The 22,911-nt window shown below is 42.9% G+C and overlaps 1 protein-coding gene across 1 annotated transcript; it reads left to right on the forward strand.

Annotated features, from left to right (window-relative positions):
* The first annotated feature begins 238 nt into the window (after positions 1-238).
* On the forward strand, positions 239-18,178 carry LOC309375166 (sialic acid-binding Ig-like lectin 13). Its single transcript, XM_081920721.1, has 10 exons — positions 239-273; positions 365-422; positions 6,254-6,369; positions 6,686-7,063; positions 8,958-9,242; positions 10,610-10,657; positions 12,355-12,612; positions 14,232-14,534; positions 17,441-17,489; positions 17,689-18,178. Exons 3-10 carry the CDS (start codon positions 6,309-6,311, stop codon positions 17,786-17,788), a joined length of 1,482 nt encoding a protein of 493 aa, XP_081776847.1. The 5' UTR covers positions 239-273; positions 365-422; positions 6,254-6,308; the 3' UTR covers positions 17,789-18,178.
* Positions 18,179-22,911: the final 4,733 nt, after the last annotated feature.

A 22,911-nucleotide genomic window follows, 5' to 3' on the forward strand; every position in this document is an offset into this window, starting at 1 on the left:
CGGATGGGTGGCTGTCCGGACAGAAAGGGTTCACCCAGGTAACCCAGCCAGGTGTGGCGACAACTTACGCACGAGCAACCCCTAGAACCATTACAGCTATGATAGCACCATCCCATAGTGTGTTGTGTTCTTTCCTCTGTTTGTGAGATTAGCCAAGAGAATAAGAGGTTTCCATACTGTCCATGCATATTTTTCATAGTATTGCTCTGATGTATTATAATTCACATTTACGGATTATGCTGTTCTCAGCTCTCTCAGCATCATGCCTAAGAGGTAAATCAACCTATTGCGACATATATATCATGCTAGCAATTGGGGTGGGGGTGGTTCTGAATGATTGTGGTCTATTTTTTGTCATTTACAGTTGTGCCTTCTCTGCAAACAGCCAGAACTTGCTGGAACTCACTTCTGGCACTTCTCAGGTGAGCGCTATTGCCATTATAAGGGAACAAGGAAGGTGTTTGTGGTAAGTTCCAGACCTCTTTTTCTAGAAAAACAGCACTGAGTAGTTGTAAGTACCATAGTACTTCTCATCACAAAAAGGCGAAGGAATCTTTGCAATGGAAAATGTGGGATAACAACCAAATATGATGCACACAAACAGCCCATTTGCAAGCGCCCCATGACTAGGAATGTTGACATTCCTTCACCTGACCCCCAGGGGCATCTAATAGTGAACCTTGAGAACCTTGGTTCTCAAACTTAATCCGTTCCTGAAGTCTGTTCCAAAACAAAAGCATTCTAAAGCCAAAGCATGCTTTCCCATAGAAAGTAATGCAAAATGGATTAATCCATTCCAGACTTTTAAAAACAACTCCTAAAACAGCAATTTAACATGAATTTTATGATCTAATGAGACCATTAATCCATAAAATGAAAACATTAATCAATGGACTATACTATAAAATAAATAAGACAGTCTTGTAGATGATAAAAATCAAAATTACTTTTTTTTCTTACCTGCTCTGATGACAGTCATTGTTTGGATGGGGGGCTTTTATCTATTTCCACACACAATTAATCAATTAGTAGCTGAACTGGGTTCCACACAGTCACAAAAACAAATTAACCAAAAAAGCCTCAAAAATAAAAATGCAAAATAAATAGCAAAAACAAAAGTGCCAAACTTAATCCGTTCTGGAAGTCAGTTTGACTTCCGACATGATCGAAAACCAAGGTGCAACTTCTGATTGGTGAAGGTGCCCCAGAAACAATAGCCAAAATCCACATTGGATATTTGACTTCCAAAAAACATTTGAAAACCAGAACACTTACTTCTGGGTTTTCGGCATTTGAAAACCAAGGTGTTTGAGTACCAAGGCGTTTGAAAACCAAAGTACCACTGTAATAATAATAATGATGATCATGTTGATGATACTTCTGTAATTTATCCCTCATCTATCGGACTGGGTTGCCCCAGCCACTCTGGGCAGCTTCCAAAATATATAAAAACATAATAAAACATAAACACTTAAAAAATTTCCCTATACAGGGCTGCCTTCAGTTGTCTTCCAAAAATTGTATAGTTGCTTATCTCCTTGGCTTGGGGGCAGGGCCGTAGCTAGGGGGTGGTGAGTTGGGGTCTCGCCAGCGGCGTAGGTGATGAGGGAGGTGCAAAATCGGCTAAAAAGCTGTCCATAAATATAAATATTGGTTATTGCTTGATAAGAAATGGTTTTAAATAGATGGTGAATTGAATAGGTGGAAGGGGGAGCTGGAGGAGCGGCGGAAAGAAGAGCTAAAGAACAGCTAATCCGTGGCTAATCCGTGGCTAGAGGGGCATAATCTGGACGGTCCTGCCAGGGGCACAAGATCACCTAGCTACGGCTCTGCTTGGGGGGGGGGGGTGTCACGTATCTCCATACCCTCCAACACTTCTGTGATGAAAATAGGGACATCCTAAGGAAAAGCAGGACATCCAGGAATCAAATCAGAAACCAGGACGGCTTCTGTAAATCCAGGACTGTTTCTGGAAAATGAGACACTTGGTGGGTCTGATAAGGCTCAGTAGTGCTGTATGTGTGTTCATGCTCAAGAATAAGTCCCAGTATCCTCTGTAGTACCCAGAGATCCCATAGCTGGCATGAATGTGGAAGAGTTCCCTAAATGTAGAAGAAGAAGAAGAAGAAGAAGAAGAAGAAGAAGAGTTTGGATTTGATATCCCGCCTTTCACTCCCTTTAAGGAGTCTCAAAGCGGCTAACATTCTCCTTTCCCTTCCTCCCCCACAACAAACACTCTGTGAGGTGAGTGGGGCTGAGAGACTTCAATGAAGTGTGACTGGCCCAAGGTCACCCAGCAGCTGCATGTGGAGGAGCGGAGACGCAAACCCGGTTCCCCAGATTACGTGACTACTGCTCTTAACCACTACACCACACTGCTCCATGTATGTAGATAGTTTGGTGGTGGGAGAATGCTCTGTTGTAAGTTTAGGAACTTAGGAAAAAGTTTGTAAGTTTAGGGACTTAGGGGGGAAAAAGATGATGAAATATTTTATTACTATTAACTATAATTTGACCACACACACTTCCTTTAGGATCCCAGGGCAACAAATAGATAGGCAGCTACAATCTTGAAGAGGTACAAAATAGTATCAGAAAAACAATTTAAAATACATAATTCACAGTGCAGACAAGGAATAACATGTCATCAGCCGTTTTCACCCTTCCCCAAAGATCAAGATAAACAAGTAGGCCTTTAGCTGTCAGCGGAATGATATTTGTGCAGGGAAACTAACTCTTAGGAGAAGATCCATAGGGTTCCACAGTGGAGAAAACCCTATTCCCATGTTTTCATTTTGACAAAGCCTGTTGGTTGGAGATTTCAAGTAGGACTAAGACATCTGTAAACATTTTGATGAAATGCATGCCTACACATTAGTCTCACTTGAAATCTCCCACAAGCAAAGTTTCTTCATGTCCCTAAAGGTGAAGAGAGAGGAATGTAAAATTCCCTGTTATGCAGATGAGCAGTGTTGCTCCGTGCCAGGAAGGGAGAAAGCTCTCGGTTGCTTCTCGCAAACTATCAAGTAAGGGCTCATTCACGGCCACCCTTTTAGGCATGGGTCTGAGCAGTTTTCTGTTTGCCCCACTGCTTTCCCTGGGAAAACCCACCCTTTAGCACCGATTCGGAGCGAACATCAATTCGTGGAAAACCCATTGGACGTTTGCTCCGATTCAGCAATGAAGACCAGGTTTCACTGGGAGAAAGGTGGTTGGGATAAGCCTGGATGAGCCCTAAATTGAAGAAGGGAAGTGGGCAGCTGCTGCAGCTGCTACTCTTTTTTGCTACCCTCCCTCCCAACTTCTCTTTCTCAGAAGAAGATGGCAATGGGATAGTGAAAGTGGGAACTGCCACCGCTGATAGTATTCATTCTGAGCTTGTATTTGCCCACCAGGCCTCTCTTTCTGATGGAAAGGGCGGACACATGGCAAGTGATGGCAAGGGACAGTGATGGCAGGAAAGATCAACAGGTTCTGATTCACAATGGGCCCCCTGCTGGGCTCTTGGCATTTGTCTTAGCACACAATGCATTTAGATAGACTTCCCCAATTTATTCATTGTTATTCGGCTATTTATTTCAGTTTCTACCCCACCCATTCCCAAGCTGAGCCAGCATGAGCAATGCCAGTTAAAGCAAAATACTCATGATGAGAGTGAAATATCCAATTAAATTAAATTACCCCATTCAGCCCGATTAACTGGCTTTCAAGTGTCAGCTCAGAGAGAGATATTTTACATTTCTTGCGGAAAACTATTTTGAATTAGATGTTGATGGAAAATTGGAAGAAGAGAATAGCACAAAGGGAATAGCACCTCACTTTGCCCCAATGTACTGGGGCTGGAAGATCACTATAGAATGTCATACCCCATTGCCTGTCTTGGAGCTCAGAGAATGAATTGATGGAGTGGTCCTTCCTGGGGAAAAATGACTGCAGGAAGCTAGTAAATAGCATGATGAAATTGCCCATTTTCCAGTGGACTTTGCTTGTGGGGAGATTGTGGGGAAGAGTAACTGAACATGTGTCTATGGATAAATGGAGATGGTCATTTACTAAATGGCAACTTGCAGTGATGTGACAGTGCATTGCCACTTGGTAAGATGCCTGAATGATGGCAGATCATTTCATCACACCTGATGTGTAGAGAAACTCACCCTCTGTAGCAGACTGGCTCACCTATACAGCTGCAAAAAAAACGTTTTAAATGTGCTGCAAAGTGCAATAAACAAATGTGACACTAGATGGTAATAGTGAGCCATGCCACATTCAATGTATTTTTCAAAACGGTTTTTTATTAAAAAAAAAAAAAGTATTTTCACAGCTTTTTTTATGTGTGTAGATTCCACCTGAGAGAAAGAGTCACAACTGAAATTGTCAATGGATTTGCTCTAGTCTTCTTTCAGATATCAACAGGGAGCTGGACTTCAAAGCAAAAGATTATACTAACCCAGGAAGCAGCCTTATACTGAGCCAGAGCAATGCTCCAACCAGCTCAAAACCCATGTTTGAGCACTGTTGTTCTTTCTTGCCAAGAGCTTTCCCCTGAATCAGAGCAAATGTCAATTGTGGGCACAGACAGTACTGAAAACGGGATCATGTGTGCTAGAATTGATGGTTTGATCATTTACTTTAACTCCGCATTCCAAAAACTTATAAATTCCTATGACACACCAGTCTGGATAACGAACCCTTATACCACAGCTGCAATTTTAATTACTTCCATTCTCATTAACACAACAAATAATTTACAATCCTACAGGTGAAGCCTTCAGACTCTCTCTTTGTTCTTCTTGTGTGTGGTTATTTTTCTGTACATGATGTTTCTTCCTGTCCTTGTACGGTATTGTGTTTATCTTTTGTCAGTTGTTGCTGTTCTTCATCATACCTTGGGCAGAGCTAGTATTCCATTGCTGTTTCATAAGTTCTCCATTGCACCCTTCCAAGCTTTATTCTTTTGAAAACTCAAGCATCAGCTGCAAAAATCATTTTCTCTCAACCTGGGGTGGGAGGACAGGAGAGCCAACAAAATAATATAATTCAATATTTGAACAATTGGCATTATTACTTGTATTATAATTTGGTATTGACAATGAGGCTTTTATTGGGTTATTGTGATTGAAAACTAATAAAAATTATTATACAAAAATGGGATCACGTGTGACTGTCCAGAGAGCACAATGGGCACAAACCATCATAAATGCACGGGAGGAAAAAGGATGTCTGGAGGGGCCCTGAAAAATATACTCTCCTCATTGTCTTCTGACATACGAACCAGACAAGTTATTTGTGTCTTGTGTATCAAAGACACTTATGGGTGATTTAAATCTTTCAAATAAAGGAGTCAATAATTCAATGTGGCAGTACCTAGGCTTTGGCACTCCTTGCCTGACAGAATCATAAAATCCCAGAGTTGGAAGGGACCCTGAGGGTCATCTATTTTTTTATATATAATATTTATTAAGATTTTCAATAATAATACAATGAAAAAGAAAAAATAACAAAAATACAAAAATAAAAATAATTAAAAACACACAGATTTTCCATTACTTGTTTTCCTTTAACTTATTTCCCGGACCTCCTCATACCTCCTTTTTTGTATTCCAATTCAAATTGTTAGTTCAGCAAATCCTTACCATTAAATTTTTACCTATTTCTAAACCTTTTTTTTCATATTCTCTTAAGCATTACAGCTGGAAACCACTTAATTTCTATCCAACATCATTCTAACATTCAGGGGGTTCGGCTAGATGACCCTCAGGGTCCCAATGTTAGAAAGAGTGTTGGGACCCTGAGGTTCACCTAGTCCAACCCCCTGCAATGCAGGAATTTCAGCTAAAGCATTCAGGACAGAGGGCCATCTGACTTCTGCTTAAAGACCTCCAAGGATAGAGAGTCACAACCTCTCCGGGGAAGTGTATTCCACTGTTCAAAAGCTCTTACTTAGGGCTGGCAATCTCTGGTATTAGATGCCCACTAAAACCTTTGTTGTTGTTGTTGCAGCAAGTCTATCCAGACTCATAATAATAAGTTACACATCTTCGTTTTTAACTTTTTGCTCACACCATCTGTGTAATATTGATAACTATTTTATATTACTCTATCCACACTCCTTAGATATCATCATCATCAAGTGCTTTATATTTTTCTATGTGGAAATAAAATCATTAAAACAGGCTGAGAGTGGCATAGTTCCCAAATTATTCGAAAGCAGACCCATTCTTTCTGAACTCACTTTTCCTGCTCGTTCTTTCAGTTTCTTGGGCTCCTTTCCAGCAGAGGGACAAAGAGCTTTTGGAAGGAGACGCAAGATGAGTTATCCCCTTGGAGCCTTCATTTTCGGACTGCTTTCAACCTGCCTGCATTGGGAAGGTAAAGAGAAGACTGAAAGGGCAGCGCTATGGGGACAACGCAGGGGGCTCATCCATGCTTCCTCTAGTCCCGCTTCTTCTTGCCAGGAAAAGCTGCTCTTTAGCGCTCAATTGGAGCATATGGCAATTCGAGTTTTCTCTGGATTGATGTTTGCTCCCATTTAGCACTAAAGAGTGGGAAAGGAGCAGGGCAAGTGGAAATGTGGAGGAACCCAGAGTCTACACCCTGAAATATCCACTCTTTTCCAGTAATGGGGGACAGGGAGGAGTGAGTGTTCTGGAATAGGCTGATGGAGTTTCTTATTGTCTCCACGCAGGTGCTCAGTGCCTTCCAGGGTTCAACCTGATGGTCCCCCCTGAAGTGAGAGTACAGGAGGGGTTCTGTGTCGTCATCCCCTGCAAATTCACTTACCCAGCATCGACTGACACCAGGGGTGTTGAATTACATGGATATTGGTATACCGTAGGCAGCAGAACTTACAATGATCCAGTGGCCACCAATGATGGGAATAAATATATAGAATACTTCGCTCGCAATCGCTTCCTTCTGTCGGGGGACTTGGAACAAGGAGACTGTTCCCTCACCATCAACAATGCCCGCAAAAGCTCCGATGAAAGAGGATACTATTTCAGAGTAGAGAAAGGCACAATAAAATTTAGCTACTCAAATTTACCTACATTAGTGAAAGTGGCAGGTGAGTGGCTGGAAGGATGCCTGGCTCTCTGCTGTCTGTCTGTCTGTCTGTCTGCCCCTGAGCCTTTGGGTGAAGGAACCTGTCTCAGCACTCTTGCCCTCACCGCCAACACGGCCAGAGTGACCTCTCCCTGCCTCGGAGCCAAGCAGGGCCGCACTGTGGTGCCTGCCCATTCACACAGGGGAAGCCCAGCCAGATGAACTGGCACTTGTTGGGTGCAAAGAAGGTGTCTGGCACCCCCAGTGTGGCCCAGCGCTGTGCTCCTCTCTGCAAGCATTGGTATCACCTACGCTGGGAGAGAAGCACCAGAAAATTAAAATCTGATGTGTATGAACCAACACCTGTGCTTAAACCCCCCCCAATTAATCTAACCTGTTAAGACAGCTTGGGAAAACACTTGGCTTTCCAAGAATTTTCTTTATTTCTTCCAGAGTACTGGAAAAGGCCCTTGAGATTTTGAGCATTGTTTGCTGTTATACAGTTGTACCTTGGTTCTGGAATGCCTTGTGACTCAAATATTTTGGCTCCAAAATGCCACAAACCCGGAAGTGAGTGTTCCGGTTTGCAAACTTTTTTTGGAACTCGAATGTCCGATGCGGCTTCTGAACATTTTGGAAGTCGAACAGACTTCTGGAACGGATTCTGTCCAACTTCCGAGGTACCACTGTATTCTAATGGATCATGGAATATTGCTTTATTTTATATAAGTTAGGGTTGCCATATGTCCGGGATTTGGTCGTCAGAAACAGTGCCCAGGCAGAAATCACTGGAACGTCGGGGGGGGGGGGGAGCTGTGTAGGAAGTGTATATTTTGTTGAATTTTCTTAAAAATAGCTCAACAACTTTGACAAAATTTCACTTCCTGAAATATGGCAACCCCAGTAAAAGTTGTTAGTTTTAAAATTACGTTCTTATTATGACTTTCCCCCCCATTGGATCAGATTATTAGGTGTGTGATATTTGCTGTCTACTTTGCTGTTTCTTCAGCTTGTAGACTGCCTTGCGTATAGTAATATAGAAAGTATACAAATTAAAAATGAAAATGAAATGGAACAGAGAGCTCACACCCACTTCTGTCTTTCCCAGGCCTGGAAAGCATGTATCTGAGTGGTTTTCTGCTTGTTCCATATTTTCTAGGAGGGCTCTGAGCGGCTTTGCCTTGACCCCACCACTCCCCCCCTCCCAGAAAGCGTGCTCTTCTGCGTTAAATCAGAACAAAGGGCAATCTGGGGACAACCCGCTTGCTATTTCCTCTGAATCAGTGCTGAATAGTGGGTTTTCCCGGGAGAAAGTGGTGGGGGAAAACGCAGGTGTGAATGAGCTCAAATGCTCCCTGAAAAAAGACTGACTCTCCATGTTGGTGCATCCCTCAGCCCATTCTTCTGCCCATGGAATTAGCAAAGCTCCTTTCCCCACTCATCACTTATCAGCCCCCATTTCCATGCCCCTTTTCTTGCTCAAAATACCCTGCATTGCCATAAAGGTGCTCAGAATTCCAGAGCTGTGCAGGTAAGGATGCATGTCAAGTCTCCAACAGAACTAATATAGCAAAGGATCATGGCTTTAAAGAGCAACGAAACCCATTAAAGTGGTACCTTGGGTTACATACGCTTCAGGTTACAGACTCCGCTAGAAATAGTACCTTGGGTTAAGAACTTTGCTTCAGGATGAGAACAGAAATTGTGGTCCGGCGGTGCGGCGGCAGCAGGAGGCCCCATTGGCTAAAGTGGTGCTTCAGGTTAAGAACAGTTTCAGGTTAAGAACGGACATCCGGAACGAATTAGGTACTTAACCCAAGGTACCACTTTTTCTGAAGTGAGCCAATGGCCATCACAAATATAAGGCTGGTTGAGGTCGCTATATACTTATGCATCTTCTTTCTCCATAAATCCAGAGAAACCTGAAATACAGATACCGAGAAAGCTTCGGGCAGGACATCCAGTGAATATCAGTTGTACAACCCCAGGAAGTTGTTCTTCGCAGGTGGACCTCACCTGGGGAGGTGTTTCTGTAGCCAACACCTCGAGGGCCACAAGCGAGTGGACAAATGAAATCAAGGTTTACGGTACCTTCATACCCTCAATTGCAGACCATGGCCAGAATCTCATCTGCAATGCCAGCTACAACCAAGGGACCCATCCTGTGCAAACAGAGGAGAGGATCCAGTTGGACGTAAGCTGTGAGTGACTCTGGGTGTTGTTGTTGCTGCTGCCATTTTAAACACTAAACTTCTAATCTAGCTGAGCTGGAACTGAAACGACTTGGGGGAAAGACTTGTTAAGAAAACTCTAGCTCAATTTTGCTTAGAAGAGTTGTGAGCCATGACGCTCACTCTCTTGCCTCTGAGGGCAGGTCCGTTGTCTGGCTTTTGCTCCTGGGCATCCCTTTTGTGGGGGACTTTTCCTCTTGTTATGTTTCAGGAAGAGTGAGGCCACCCAAGACAGCCCAGTGTCTTAACTATGAGTTAATTACAGTCACAAGCTAATTCAAGGCAAAACTATGAAGCAGGCAATCTGAGGCAAGGCTAGAGAAGCACAAAGCGTTAGCGTGTATCTCAGTTTGTCATTTGAGGCTACCTCCTCCTGTGTCCATTACTTGGTGGAACAGCAACTGGCTATTGCCTGAAAACAGTGTGGTCTCCTTTGGATCAATGGGCTGCAAAAGTGGGGTAGAGCAACTTGAGTTCAGTAGGGCGGGCATGGAGCATTCTGCAATAGAAAACTACTGATGCTGAAAAAAGCAGGAAGACACAACATTGCTATCAGGACTGGCTTTGCCACAGGTATGGGCAACCTGCAGCCCCCCAGATGTTGGTGGCATCTATCTCCCTTTAGCCCCAACCAGCATGACCAGTGGTGAGGAATGGTGGGAGATGGAGTCCATAAAAATCTGGAAGGCCACAGGATCCCTATGCCTCTTCTATAGTGCTGGTGACACATTTTTTGGGGGGATTAGAAGTACCCCACTTTATCTTTATATTGCAAGGCTCACCATAACTTTCAGCTGGGAGGAACAGAATGCTGGAGAAGCTCACTTTTTTGGTCTTCTAAATGGCATCCATATGCAAAGTACCGGACAGGAAAATGGCAATGGATGGCCATATGTCACAGGTGATTTAGCTGAGATTCCTGCATTGCAGGGGGTTGGCTCATATGACCCTTGGGTCCCCTTCCAACTCTAAGACTCTGTGATTCTAACTGGTGTTGGTCATCTGTTGCAGAGAGGGGAACCACCAGCCCACCCAGGTTGACTACAACTCCCATCAGCCCCAGCCAGCATGGCAGATGCTTAGGAATGATGGGAAGTGCAGTGTGACCTCTAGAAGGCATCAGGTTCTCCATCTCTGTGCAATGATGATCAGAGGACAAAGTGGCAAAACCTTGACTGGGTGGGCAGAAGAAGCAGGTTGGAGGTGGCCCCCAAAACTACTTACAAAGAAAGATACATGTGAATGCAATATCCTAGGATTAGAATCTCTCCCTGCCTTTGCTAAATCCCCACTTGACAGGGCCACTCCCTCACAGGGCTTGTGCTTGCCTTTTACAGACCCACCGGTGCTGTGGTTCAGTGGGATACTTGAACGTCCTGGTGGAAGTAAGTATTTTATGTATTTGTTAGCCATTATACAGACCATGAAAAGATGGCTGCCTAAGCCATGGTAGCCACAGTTCCTTGGAGCAAGCAGCACTAAATGCATGTGAGTCTATTTGTGTGTGGATTTTGTTTGTTTTTAAAGCACGGGCTCTTCCGTGGATAAGTGTCAGGATGCTGTCAGCGGCTGTTGGCTGGTTGCCCAGGAAAGTACAAAGACGAGGAAAAGTTTCTTGCAGTCCTTTTTTATTTCAATCTTTACAGAGTGAGGTTCTAGAAGCCAGCATCTTGGATAATGACATTGTCCCAAATGAATCTCCACCCCCCTTCTGTCCCACTTCCTCATCCGTCATCATCATCACCTTCTCTATGGCTGCTGCTACATGCCCTCTGTCTTCGAGCTCTTTGCTCTCCTACTTTCAAGGCTCGCCGGGTTCTGGGAGATGGTGGGTCTGGAATGCTTTCTAGTGATAACGTGTCAGCCAGCTGCTGCTGTGGCTCTGCTTCCTCCTCCTTTCCCATTATTTCCCAACTTCCCCCCTCATCTGCCTCTGAGCTGCGACCTCCCTCAAACCCCTGTTGTAAATCTATACTGTCTTCCTCTTCCTCCTCCCTGGAAGGGTCAGGATGGGAGGCAATCTCCACAACTCCTCATCCTCTGCCCAGTCCCCAACAAAAGGTTCTGCCAGTGGCAGACCTTGGCATCTCAAATTCTGGTGTTCTGTGTGCCAAAATCCGACACACACACACACACCGCCTCTCACCTTCACTTGGATGTCATAGCTGCATCACCTACTGTGGTCCCCTAGAAGCTCAGTGCTCAGTACAACTGCACTGGTCACTCTCTCTTAGATCCACCTTTGGTTGCGTGCCTTGAAAGTAAACACTGCCCAGTAAATAAGATGTTACACTTGAGGAGCAAGAGAGAGTGATGCTTTGCCCCAAGGCAGGCATATGTCCCTAGTCGATCACTGAGACCACCTTGGGGAGCAGCATTACTGCTCCCACATGGATCAGAAGCACCACCAGTGCCATTTTCCTAGAAAAAGAGGTGCCCAAACTCACCATGAACATTCTCTTAGAATGGCAATGGTGCCCACCTGAGAGGTGCCGGAACTGAGTTCTGGGGAGTTAATGAGGAATCGTGTCTTCAGTTTTGTGGGCCCAACTCATCAGAACTTCCTCCCTGTGGAAACCAGATAGGCATCATCCCTGTTATATTTCAGGTGCCTGGTCCAAATGGTTTTTCTCCCAGTAGGCTTTGCTCCATGAATGCTGCTGTGATGTTTCAATCTCCTGATGTTTCAATCCCTCGTGTTCAGTTTATGTTTTAGATGGTGTAAATATTGTATGTATTTCGTTAACCACTTTGGGACCTAGATGGTGAAAAGCGGGATCTGAATTTTAAAAAATAATAATTCAACTCTCACTTCTGCCATGGATCCTTTGTTTGTCATTGGGCACTGCAAACACCCAGCCTTTGTTTCCTGTCTGCAAATGGGGATTTAGAAGACTTTGCAGCCCAACCATTATTTGAAACATTCTCCTCCTCTGACAAGCAATCTGCCATCTCTTTATTTTGTGTTGCATCTGGAGGTGGTTGGATAAGACCTGTTTTCTTTGACTGGGATGGGAGGGCAGCCAGACCAGAAGCTTGATAACCGCTGTGGCATCCCACTGTCCTGTCTGGAATCTTGCAGGTCGGAGAAACTTCACAGGTGCTTCCCATATCGAAGTCCAGGAAGGTGACTCCATCACATTGTTCTGCAAGATAAAGAGCAACCCCTCAGCCAATGCGGCCTGGGTGACAAAATCACAAAAGACCACTGGTCGGCAATCCTCCGGAACCAATAGCCTGACAATTTCGAATGTGAAGCTGGAGAACAAAGGGGGATACAAATGCCGTGCATCGAACACAGAGGGCGAGACTGATGCCACCTTCCAGCTCTATGTAGCATGTAAGGAAGACAAAACTGGGGTTCATGCAGTCGGGTGTTGCTGAGAGATAAAATAAAACCTTTCAAGGAGATTCAGACATGGTAGAGGATATTGTTGGGAACGTTGGGGATGGCTCTGGAACTCCTTGCTACAACGGGGCATTGTTGTGGCAAATATGGGGAATTAGCTAGGTATATTGCTGCAAAAGACATCAGGTTGCACCGGGAAACCTCTTCCTGCATGACTAGTGCTATTGGGGTTTGCTCCTGTGCATTTCCCAGGCGATGGAATCACCCTTGGAATTTCCCCGCTCCATGTCAGGAAAACTTCATACAGGCCTTGGTTACATATGTAGGGCTTGTCCACACTCCCACTTGTCTCGTGCCTAGAATACATGGGTCTGAGTGGTTTTCCGCTTGACCCATGCTTTGTAGGGACAGGTCTGAGTGCATACTCTCCCATGAAAATCAGTACATGTGTCTTTTGATGCTGCGCTGCCACACAAGTTAGCTGGTTCACACAGAAGCATCTTTGGGTGCCATGCTCTTGCAGGAGCCAGATGACTCTCATCAGAGCACAACACCACTACAAGTGCCCGCTGTAAGCACCGACTCACCCTTCTTCCAGAGCTTGGCGGCGGCACTAGAGGGGGTGGGAATGGGACACTCCAGGATCAAAACGGAAGCTGGAATGGCTTCTGTAATTGTGGGATGTCAAGGGGAAATTGCAACACTTGAAGGGCATGTGGGTGGTTTTCCCTTGGCCCTCTCCTTTCCAGTGAAAACCCATTCTTTAGTGCTAAATCGGAGCAAACATCAGTTCAGAGAAAACCCAAATTGCCATTTGCTCCAATTGCGTGGTAAAGAGCTCTTTCCCCCAGGGGAAGCAGAAGGACAAGAGTAAGTGTGGATTAGCCCAGAGGCTCTCTATTCCCACCACACAGAAAAATCACAGGGCTCACAGATCTGATTTTGCTTTCCTGGTCACATTTTGGGAATTACTGGCCTAGCAGAGGGAATTTGCCTCTCTTGATCTCAAAGTGAAAAAGAAAAAAAGCTGCTAGGGCCACAAATGCAGCCAGAGTGATGTATCTGGGCCAGAAACCATATCGAGATGGGTCCAGGAAATGGATGGCTCAAGTTTATCAGTTTATTGTTCGAGTCAAAGGCCATGACAAGCTTGTATTAAGCAATAGTATTGATAAAATATTACAGAACATACATCCATAATATAAAAAAAACTACAGAAAAGGCTTTTCAAAGTTCCCGAGCATTAAAAAGTAGTTTCCCTTGTGCATCTCTGACAACTCCAATTCTAATGTTATTTTTGCCTTTCAAAAATCCAGTTTGCCAACATCCATGATGTAAGAGAGAGAAGTTACCAGAGACACTAACAAACTCAAATCCATCTTCACTGTTAGAGCACATGCTTTGCATTCATAAAGTGAATCCCTAGGTTTTTTCCAAGAGCCATACCCACTGCTACAGTGTAGAGAGGATAGCCAACATGGTATACAGAGCCAAAAGAAGATTGGGCTGTTGTTGGAACTAGTAGTCTGGCCTTCCTGGAGCAAGAGGAAACTAGAATAAGCGGTGGCAGAAGATCCTGACACTGATCATTCTGTTTCATCCTTTTCCAGACAGCCCCAGGGCATGTGAAAAGAATAATTCCCGATGCTGGAGAGATGACAATGGATTCCAGTGCAACTGTTCCATCTGCTCCTATCCTGCATCTAGAATTCAGTGGCAAGTGAATGGGAAGAACTTGGAGGGGAATGACTCCGATGAGACCATGAAGGCCACTTCCTGGAGTAAGACAGAAGAAGCCACCAGCACTCTGCACTTGACAGGGGACTTGGATGGAGAGCAGCATATAGTCTGCCTTGGAACTAACCCTGGTGGACTTTTCAAGATTCCCTTGAAGTTCTTCGTGACTAGTTCAGGTAAGTCTCTGGGATACATCTCTGGGATGCAGATAGATGCAATAGAGTTACCTAGAGCCCTGTTTTAGATAGCAGCCACATTTCATATTTCAAAAAGATGTCATACTTCAAAAAGTAAAAACCAGGACACCCCGAAAGCCTTTGAAATCCTGCTCGTATGGCAGCCCTAGGCACACTCACAAACTACATACAGGATTGCCAACTGATGCAGAGCTTATCTCCAACCTTTGGAGGAAAAAGTGAAAACACCATATTTATTGAATACTTTTCAGATAGTCAAAGACCGCTGCAGAATTCTGTAGTAATGTGTGAGTGTGTTAACAAACATTTGGGGCTTTTTTTCAGGTGGAACTTAACAGAACTCAATTCTGTCATTTCTCAGCATGGTAACAGATTGAAGACATGGAGCTGCTACAGATGAACTGTTTATGTAGCATTCATCCTGATTTGCTTGCAGAAAGTTAACACAGTGGTTCAACTACACCCAGTTTTTATTGAGTATTTGCTCTTATTTGTTTATGGGGCACTGATAGGACAACAAGGCTTAGTCCTGATTTTCATGTGGGGCCTTGACACAGCTTTCTGTTAAACATTTATCCACCCCACTCTGCTGGGTGCATTTCACTATCAATTTCCCAACTGGGAGTCTACACCATGCAATTCCACCTTAGTTCCTTGAAAACAGGTAAGAGTCCACCAGACAGAGAAATCCTGACTTTTGCAGCCCTGCCTATTATAGAAAATCCCCTCTGTTGCCTCTTTCAAAAAATGCAGCAATCTGATTAGCAATGACAACAATAGTGATAGGAACAGAATGGTGATGTGGGGTTGGGGAAAATCTGGATCCAAGCAGGGGTAGAAGACACACAGCCTGGATTTCAATCACAGCCTTGCAATGTTTTGTTGTAAAATGCTTTTAAATCTTGCTCTGTCTGCTCTGTCTGTCTGCACACAGGGGACTCGGCTACATTAGTCAAAAAACAGAATTTGAAATGTGCTATAAACACCTAACACCAGATGGCGCTGGAGAGCACAAAACTGTAGGGCGATTTTACACAGAGATTTTTTCTTTTGTTATAATGATTTAATTTATGACTTACTTGTAGCATCCCCCCCCCCCCGTGTGTAGATCCACCCTGGGATAAGGAAGAGCCACTGTCTCTGGGACAGTCATTGCTGACCCTACGTTCCCAGCAGATGGTGCAGGCTGGTCCATTGGGGCAAATGGGGCATTGCCCCACCTACCGCAATCTGTCCTCAGACAGTTCCAATTGGCAGCCTTCTTACTTACATGGCGGTGGCCCAGACTGCCAGCTTTTTCCTCCTTAGTCTCCATTTTACCCTTACAGAACTCAGCAGGGAGGAAGATAGGACTATAACTGGATTTAGTTGGCTCTACCAGTCTCTGGCTCCAGCTGTCATTGGTGGTCTCCCTCCCTCCCTCCCTGCCTGTCCCGATAGGCACCACTACCAGTAGAGCACCAGGAGCTCTAAAGCCTTACTTCTACTTAGAAAAAAGAAGGTGGCCACTGATAACTGGCATTGCTCCTCAGCAGCATTCAGTTGGGGTGGTGGAGGAAGGCTCCATGGCCTTGGCAGCTGTCAAGTTTCTGATTTCTCATGGAAAATATCACCATGCAACACAGGAGAGTCTCATCCGTCACTCTCCCAATTTTCCAGTTACAGGTAGTTAGCTGTGTTAGTCTGCCATAGTCAAAAAAAAAAAAATACTTCCAGTAGCACCTTAGAGACCAACTACGTTTGCTGTTGGTATGAGCTTTTGTGTGCATGCACACTTCTTCAGATACACTGAAACAAAAGTCACCAGACCCTTATATATAGTGAGAGGGTGGGGAGGGGTATTATTCAGAAGGGTGGTGGGAATGGGTGATTGGCTGATAGGTGTGGTAAACCTATCCACCAATTGTCACGGCTAAAAATTGGCCACTGTTTCTTTAATGCTAAAACAATTAAGTCAGCATGAGTCAGCAGCCTACAATGACTCAATACAATCTTTCACCTAATTGTTCCTGTATATATGGAGTGGTCAATGTTAGTGTTGGCTGTGGTTTGGTTGGTTGGTAGCTGGTTGTGTTTGGTTTGTGTTAAAGCTGTTGGTCGTGGTTGGAAAAGAAGACTTTTTAAGAATAAAAGCAGCAATACTCTGCAAGAATACTCTTTCTCAAAGACTCATTTGTTGCCAAAAGGTCAGAACCTTTTATTTTTCAAACACTGACACCAATCAGCCAATAGGTGTGGTAAACCTATCAGCCAATCACCCATTCCCACCACTCTTCTGAGTAATACACCTCCCCACACTCTCACTATATACAGTGGCACCTTGGGTTACATACGCTTCAGGTTACATACGCTTCAGGTTACAGACTCCGCTAATCCAGAAATAGTACCTCGGGTGAAGAACTTTGCTTCAGGATGAGAACAGAAATTGTGTGGCGGTGGCGCAGTGGCACTGGGATGCCCCATTAGATAAAGTGTTACCTCAGGTTAAGAGCAGTTTCAGGTTAAGAATGGACCTCCAGAACGAATTAAGTTCCTAACCCAAGGTACCACTGCATAAGGATCTGGTGACTTCTGTTTCAGTGTATGTGAAGAAGTGTGCATGCACACGAAAGCTCATACCAATAACAAACTTAGTTGGTCTCTAAGGTGCTACTGGAAGGGATTTTTTTATTTCTCCCAATATTGTTGAACTCCAACTCTCAACAGTCCCTGCCAGCATGGCTCAATGGTCAGGAAAGATGGGAGATAGAGTCCATCAGCATCTGGAGGGAAACAGATCAGTCATCCCTGTGTGAAATAATCTTGTCTCCTGTTTTCCGTCTCTTGCTTTATTGTGAGCTAGTTCTGCTTTGTTCACAATGACTTTTATTTTTGCTTCTTTTCAGCTTCTTTTGAGTTGATTGTTCCCTTGGTGGTAGGCCTCATCCTGATGAAGTAAGTAACCTTCCTTCTTCTGGTTTTTGTATCTGGCCTGGGAGCCAGATTTGGCTGAAATGTGGGGGTCACCTGTGTGAAGTGACGATAGCAACAAACCCACCCAAATCCCCTTTAGCCTTTGTTGATCTTGATCCTAGGGTGTTCCCTCCTCCCCTCTTGTGGCTAATGGCTCTCTTATGTCACCATCTGCTTTTAGGGTCTTGTTTTGTTTCGTGTTCTTTTTCTTGGCCTTTTGGTATTCGAACTGGAGGAAGGCTCCATTGACCCAAGACGGCAGAAGGAAGCAAAAAGAATGATGGTGACTGGATCTCTTGCCGTTCCTTTGCTCAGTGGAGGGACGGCATCACACACATCACTGTGCACTCCCAGGCAGTGAAAGAGCATAAATGAATGTTTATTTCAAATGAAAGAGGAAGAACATGGATTATTAGCACTGCTATTTCATACACAGACATAAGATGGATGATTTCTTCTTCTTCTAAGAAAAGTGTTTACAGTATTCTGGTTGTGCATTTGTGGTGCAATGAATGTAGCGGGCACCATATTGTTTTTGATCTTTATTTTGATAGATTTCATTAATTTATTGCAACATATTACCAACATCATTCACACATAAAATAAAATATCCCACCCTAGCCTGGGCAATGGAGTTCAGGCAATACATCAAAAATAACATCCAAATAACATAGTATTGATTCGAATCGATGCGATCTGGACAACAAAGGATTTATTAAATAATATTACAAAAGCAGAAATCCATCCAAGGACAACTTGGGTTAACTTTAAAGGAAAAGAAGAAAAGGTTAAAAGGTGGCAATTTAATGAGAGTATGCTAAACGATGAAAAAATTGTACAGAAGGCCAAGCAAATCTTAGAAGAATATTTTAAGTTTAATTTAAATCAAGGAGTAGATCTAGAGACGGTTTGGGACGCGGGTAAAGCCGTCATAAGAGGCTTCTTTATTCAACAAAACGCATTCCAAAGGAGAAGAGGGAAATGGAGATCTGGGAGGAAATTAGAAAAAAAGGAAAGGATCCTTTTCCAAAAACCAGATGATGAACTACGGTAATTAAGCAAAGTATTAAAATTTTACAAACACAATTCTCCATAATAATAAATGAAGAGATAGAATGGAAGATAAAATGGTTGAGACATAGAAATTTTGAGTTTGCAAATAAACCTGGTAAACTTCTGGCCTGGCAATTAAAGAAGAAAAAGGAAGATAGAATTATCAATAAAATTGAAATTGAAGACAAATGGATTCAAGAACCGAAGGAAATTAGTAAAAACTTTGCTAGTTTTTTCAGAAAACTATATAAAGAAGGTCCAGAGACTCTAGAAAAAATAATTGATTATTTGGGCAAAAATAAACTACCAATAATACCTAAGGAAAAAAGAGATCAAAATTAGGAAAGATGGTCTTCCAGCTAATTACTATAAAAAGTTAGAACAAGCATTATTTCTTCCCATGAAAGACCTAATAAATAATATTCTGGCAAATGGAAAACTTCTGAAAACCTGGAAGGACAGCTTTATTACTCTTATCCATAAACAGGGAACAGATGCCTCAAACATGGCCAATTACAGACCCATTGCACTGCTAAATAACGATTACAAGATATTCACAGACATTCCTGCAAATAGATTAAAAATGGTGCTGAAAGAGATAATTCATAAAGATCAAACCGGATTTCTTCCCGGACGATTTATGCAATCCAATATTAGATGTGTGATTAATGTATTAGAATATTTGGATATTAAAATTGATAAACCAGCAGCTATTATGTTGGTAGACGCTGAAAAAGCTTTTGATAACGTGTCCTGGAAGTTCATGAAAAAATTAATGGAAGAAATCGGACTGGTAGAAAATATTTGTAAAGGAATAAATGCCATCTATTCGGAACAATATGCAAAATTGATCATCAACGGAAGAATTACTGAGGAGTGCAAAATAAACAAGGGAACCAGACAGGGCTGCCCACTGCCCACAAGATATTTATCTTGGTGATGGAAGTCTTGAACAATCAGATAAGAAGGGATCAACTTGTTAAAGGCATCACTCTGGGAAATAGTAAAGGTAAAGGTACCCCTGCCCGTACGGGCCAGTCTTGACAGACTCTGGGGTTGTGCGCCCATCTCACTTAAGAGGCCAGGGGCCAGCGCTGTCCGGAGACACTTCCGGGTCACGTGGCCAGCGTGACATCGCTGCTCTGGCGAGCCAGAGCCGCACACGGAAACGCCGTTTACCTTCCCGCTGGTAAGCGGTCCCTATTTATCTACTTGCACCCGGAGGTGCTTTCGAACTGCTAGGTTGGCAGGCGCTGGGACCGAGCAGCGGGAGCGCACCCCGCCGCAGGGATTCGAACCGCCAACCTTTCGATCGGCAAGTCCTAGGCACTGAGGCTTTAACCCACAGCGCCACCTGCGTCCCCTTACTCTGGGAAATAAAACATATAAAATTAAAGCTTTCGCGGACGATCTACTTGTTATGACTGAAAACCCTAAAGAAAGTCTGAAAAGAGTGCTGGAACTGATTAAAGAATTTGGAGAAGTGGCAGGTTTTAAGCTGAATATAACAAAAACAAAAATGCTTGTTAAAAATGTAACCACAGAAGAAAAGGACGACTTAGAAAAAATATTGGGCCTGAAAATCTCTTCAAAAGCGAAATACTTGGGTATTTGGATCACCACCAAGAACATAAACTTATTTCAGGATAATTACACCAAAACTTGGCTAGAGATTAGAAAAAACTTGGTAACCTGGAGTAAACTAAAATTAACATTTCTGGGTAGGATTTCCATTATAAAGATGAATGTGCTTCCAAAATTAATCTTTTTATTTCAAATGATTCCGATACTGGGTGAAGCAGGTTGTCTCAAGATATGGCAAAGAGAAATTTCCAAATTTCTGTGGGAAGGGAAGAAACCTAGGATTAAACACCTGATCTTAATAGACATAAAAGAGAGAGGAGGCTTTTCCCTACCCGACCTAAAACTTTACTACGAGGCAGCCTGTTTCACCTGGCTAAAAGATTGGTGCACGTTGCAGGATCCGGACCTCCTGGACCTGGAAGGTTTTGACAACCGTTGGGGATGGCACGCCTACCTAATATATGGAAAAGCGAAAATTCATAAAATATTTACCAATCATATAATAAGAAAGTCACTCTTTGCTGTATGGGAAAAATATAAAGACCTGATGGAGCCTAAAGTCCCGTGGTGGACTTCTCCAGTAGAAGCCATAGCAGTAAAATGGAAAAATACTCAGGAAAGCTGGCCAACATATAAAATACTTCTAAAAAATGAAGATAACCAAATAAAATTTTAAAAAAATTGAGGAAATAAGAGAACACATTTCAGACTGGTTCCAATACCATCAGTTATTTGAAAAATTTAAATCTGACAAACAAAAGGGGTTCTCAGTAGAAATTTCCTGATTCGAATCTGATCTTGTAAATTCTAAAAGAAAAACTCTTTCCAAAACTTACCGACTCCTCCTTGACTGGACAGTCAAGGAGGAGGAGGTAACAGTGGCAATGGTGAGGCGGTCCCAGGATTTTGGCCATTTGATAACCATGGCCCAATGGGAAAATTTATGGAAGATCAATTGGAAATTCACAAACTGTTACACGATTAGAGAGAACTTTCAAAAAATGCAACATCAATGGTATCTAACACCATGGAAACTTTCAAAAATGTATAAAAATGTGTCAAGTAATTGTTGGAGATGCGGAGACTCAGGAACATTCTACCATATGTGGTGGACATGTAGGAAAATACAGGTATTCTGGGAGAGTATACATGCAGAACTGCAAAAAATGCTAAAGATCTCTTTCAATAAAAAACCAGAGGCCAAACTCCTGGGAATAACAGATTTGGATATTCTACAAAAGAGGAAGGGTATCTTTTTATATGCGACGGCGGCAGCAAGAGTTTTGATCGCAGCAAAATGGAAGAGTAATGAAATCCCCTCTATACAAGATTGGATCCAAAAGCTGACAGAATATGCCGAATTAGATGGTTTATCAGAAAAAATAAAGAATAAATCAAAATAGGAATTTGTTTCTAAATGGGAGGTTTTCAAAGAATATCTGAAAAATAAATATAGTAGTTTAAATTCTGTTGCAGCATTCGAGGAACTTCAGTAATAGTTGCTAGGTAGATAGAAGAAATTAGATTTATTGAGAATAAGTTTAATTATGAAAAAAATGTCTATTGGCAATAAGTAATATGAATTTGAAATATGGAATAGACGGGAAGTTGGGTCTTTAGTGTTAAGACCAATAGATGTTTTATTGTTTGCCAAGAAAATTATGTGTCTATGGTTATTTTTGTAATTTGTGTGTAATTTGGTATTTGTGGTTTTTGTGTGCGTTTTTTCTTCTTGTTGTGTGTATATATATATATATATATATATATATATATATATATACACACACACACACACACACACACAAATAACATAGTATCATCCAGTCGCAGACAAGCATATGTATGGAAGGCGGTGTACAGTTAATGCTAACCAAAAAGTTTTATTATGTGACGGCAATACACAAATCTACCCTCATTAAACGTGAACATAACATACAGTGAGCATAACATACAACAATACAAACAACCAAATAAAAGTTCTTCCTATCTTTAGTCGGAATCTCCTTTCTTGTAACTTGAAGCCATTGGTTCGAGTATTGTTTTGTTTGTTGCTGATAGGCATCTTTGTGTTTTTATACTGTTAGCCGCCCTGTGATCCTTGGATGAAGGGCAGTATAGAAATTTAATAAATAAAATAAAATGATTGGCAGGTGGGTTGCCTCTCCCACCTATCAAAGTTAGCTTGCAGGTATGGGGTCAGATAAGGAGCTGGCCCCAAAGAGGCCAGAAAGTTTCTCCACCCCTATTTGAAAAAGAAGTTATCGCTTTGATCTGAAAAAAACTTTCTGGACTGTTATCTTTAAAAGATAAAAGACCTCTGCAATAAATCAAGATGCAAAGATTTGGTCATCCGTAAAAACCACCTGGTGAAGTGGGGAGCACGGTCTCTGCCTCATGAGCCAACTAGGGGAGGGGACCCACCAAAGGTCATTTGACACAACCCCCACCCCATTCTGAAGAAACCACCTTCCTCTCTACATGTGGTCCAAAGTAGATGCTTCAGGGATATGGTAGATTGCTCCCCTAAATCACTTTCAGGTTTTGGGTACTTTCCCCATATATAAGAAGCTGCCTTACTGCTGGACCATTAGTCAGAGTCTACATTGCTGGGCAATGGCTTTTTAAGGACCCAGACCAAAGTATCTCACAGCGCAAGCTGGAGATGCTAGGGACTGAAGCTTTGGAACTTTTGCATGCAACATTTGTGATATACAATAAAGCTACAGTCTTTCACTATAGGAAAGTTGGTCCATGAAGTTCAGTGCAT

The sequence above is a fragment of the Podarcis melisellensis genome (genome assembly GCF_964234715.1).
Source record: "Podarcis melisellensis genome assembly, chromosome: 8".
Lineage (NCBI taxonomy): Eukaryota > Metazoa > Chordata > Lepidosauria > Squamata > Lacertidae > Podarcis > Podarcis melisellensis.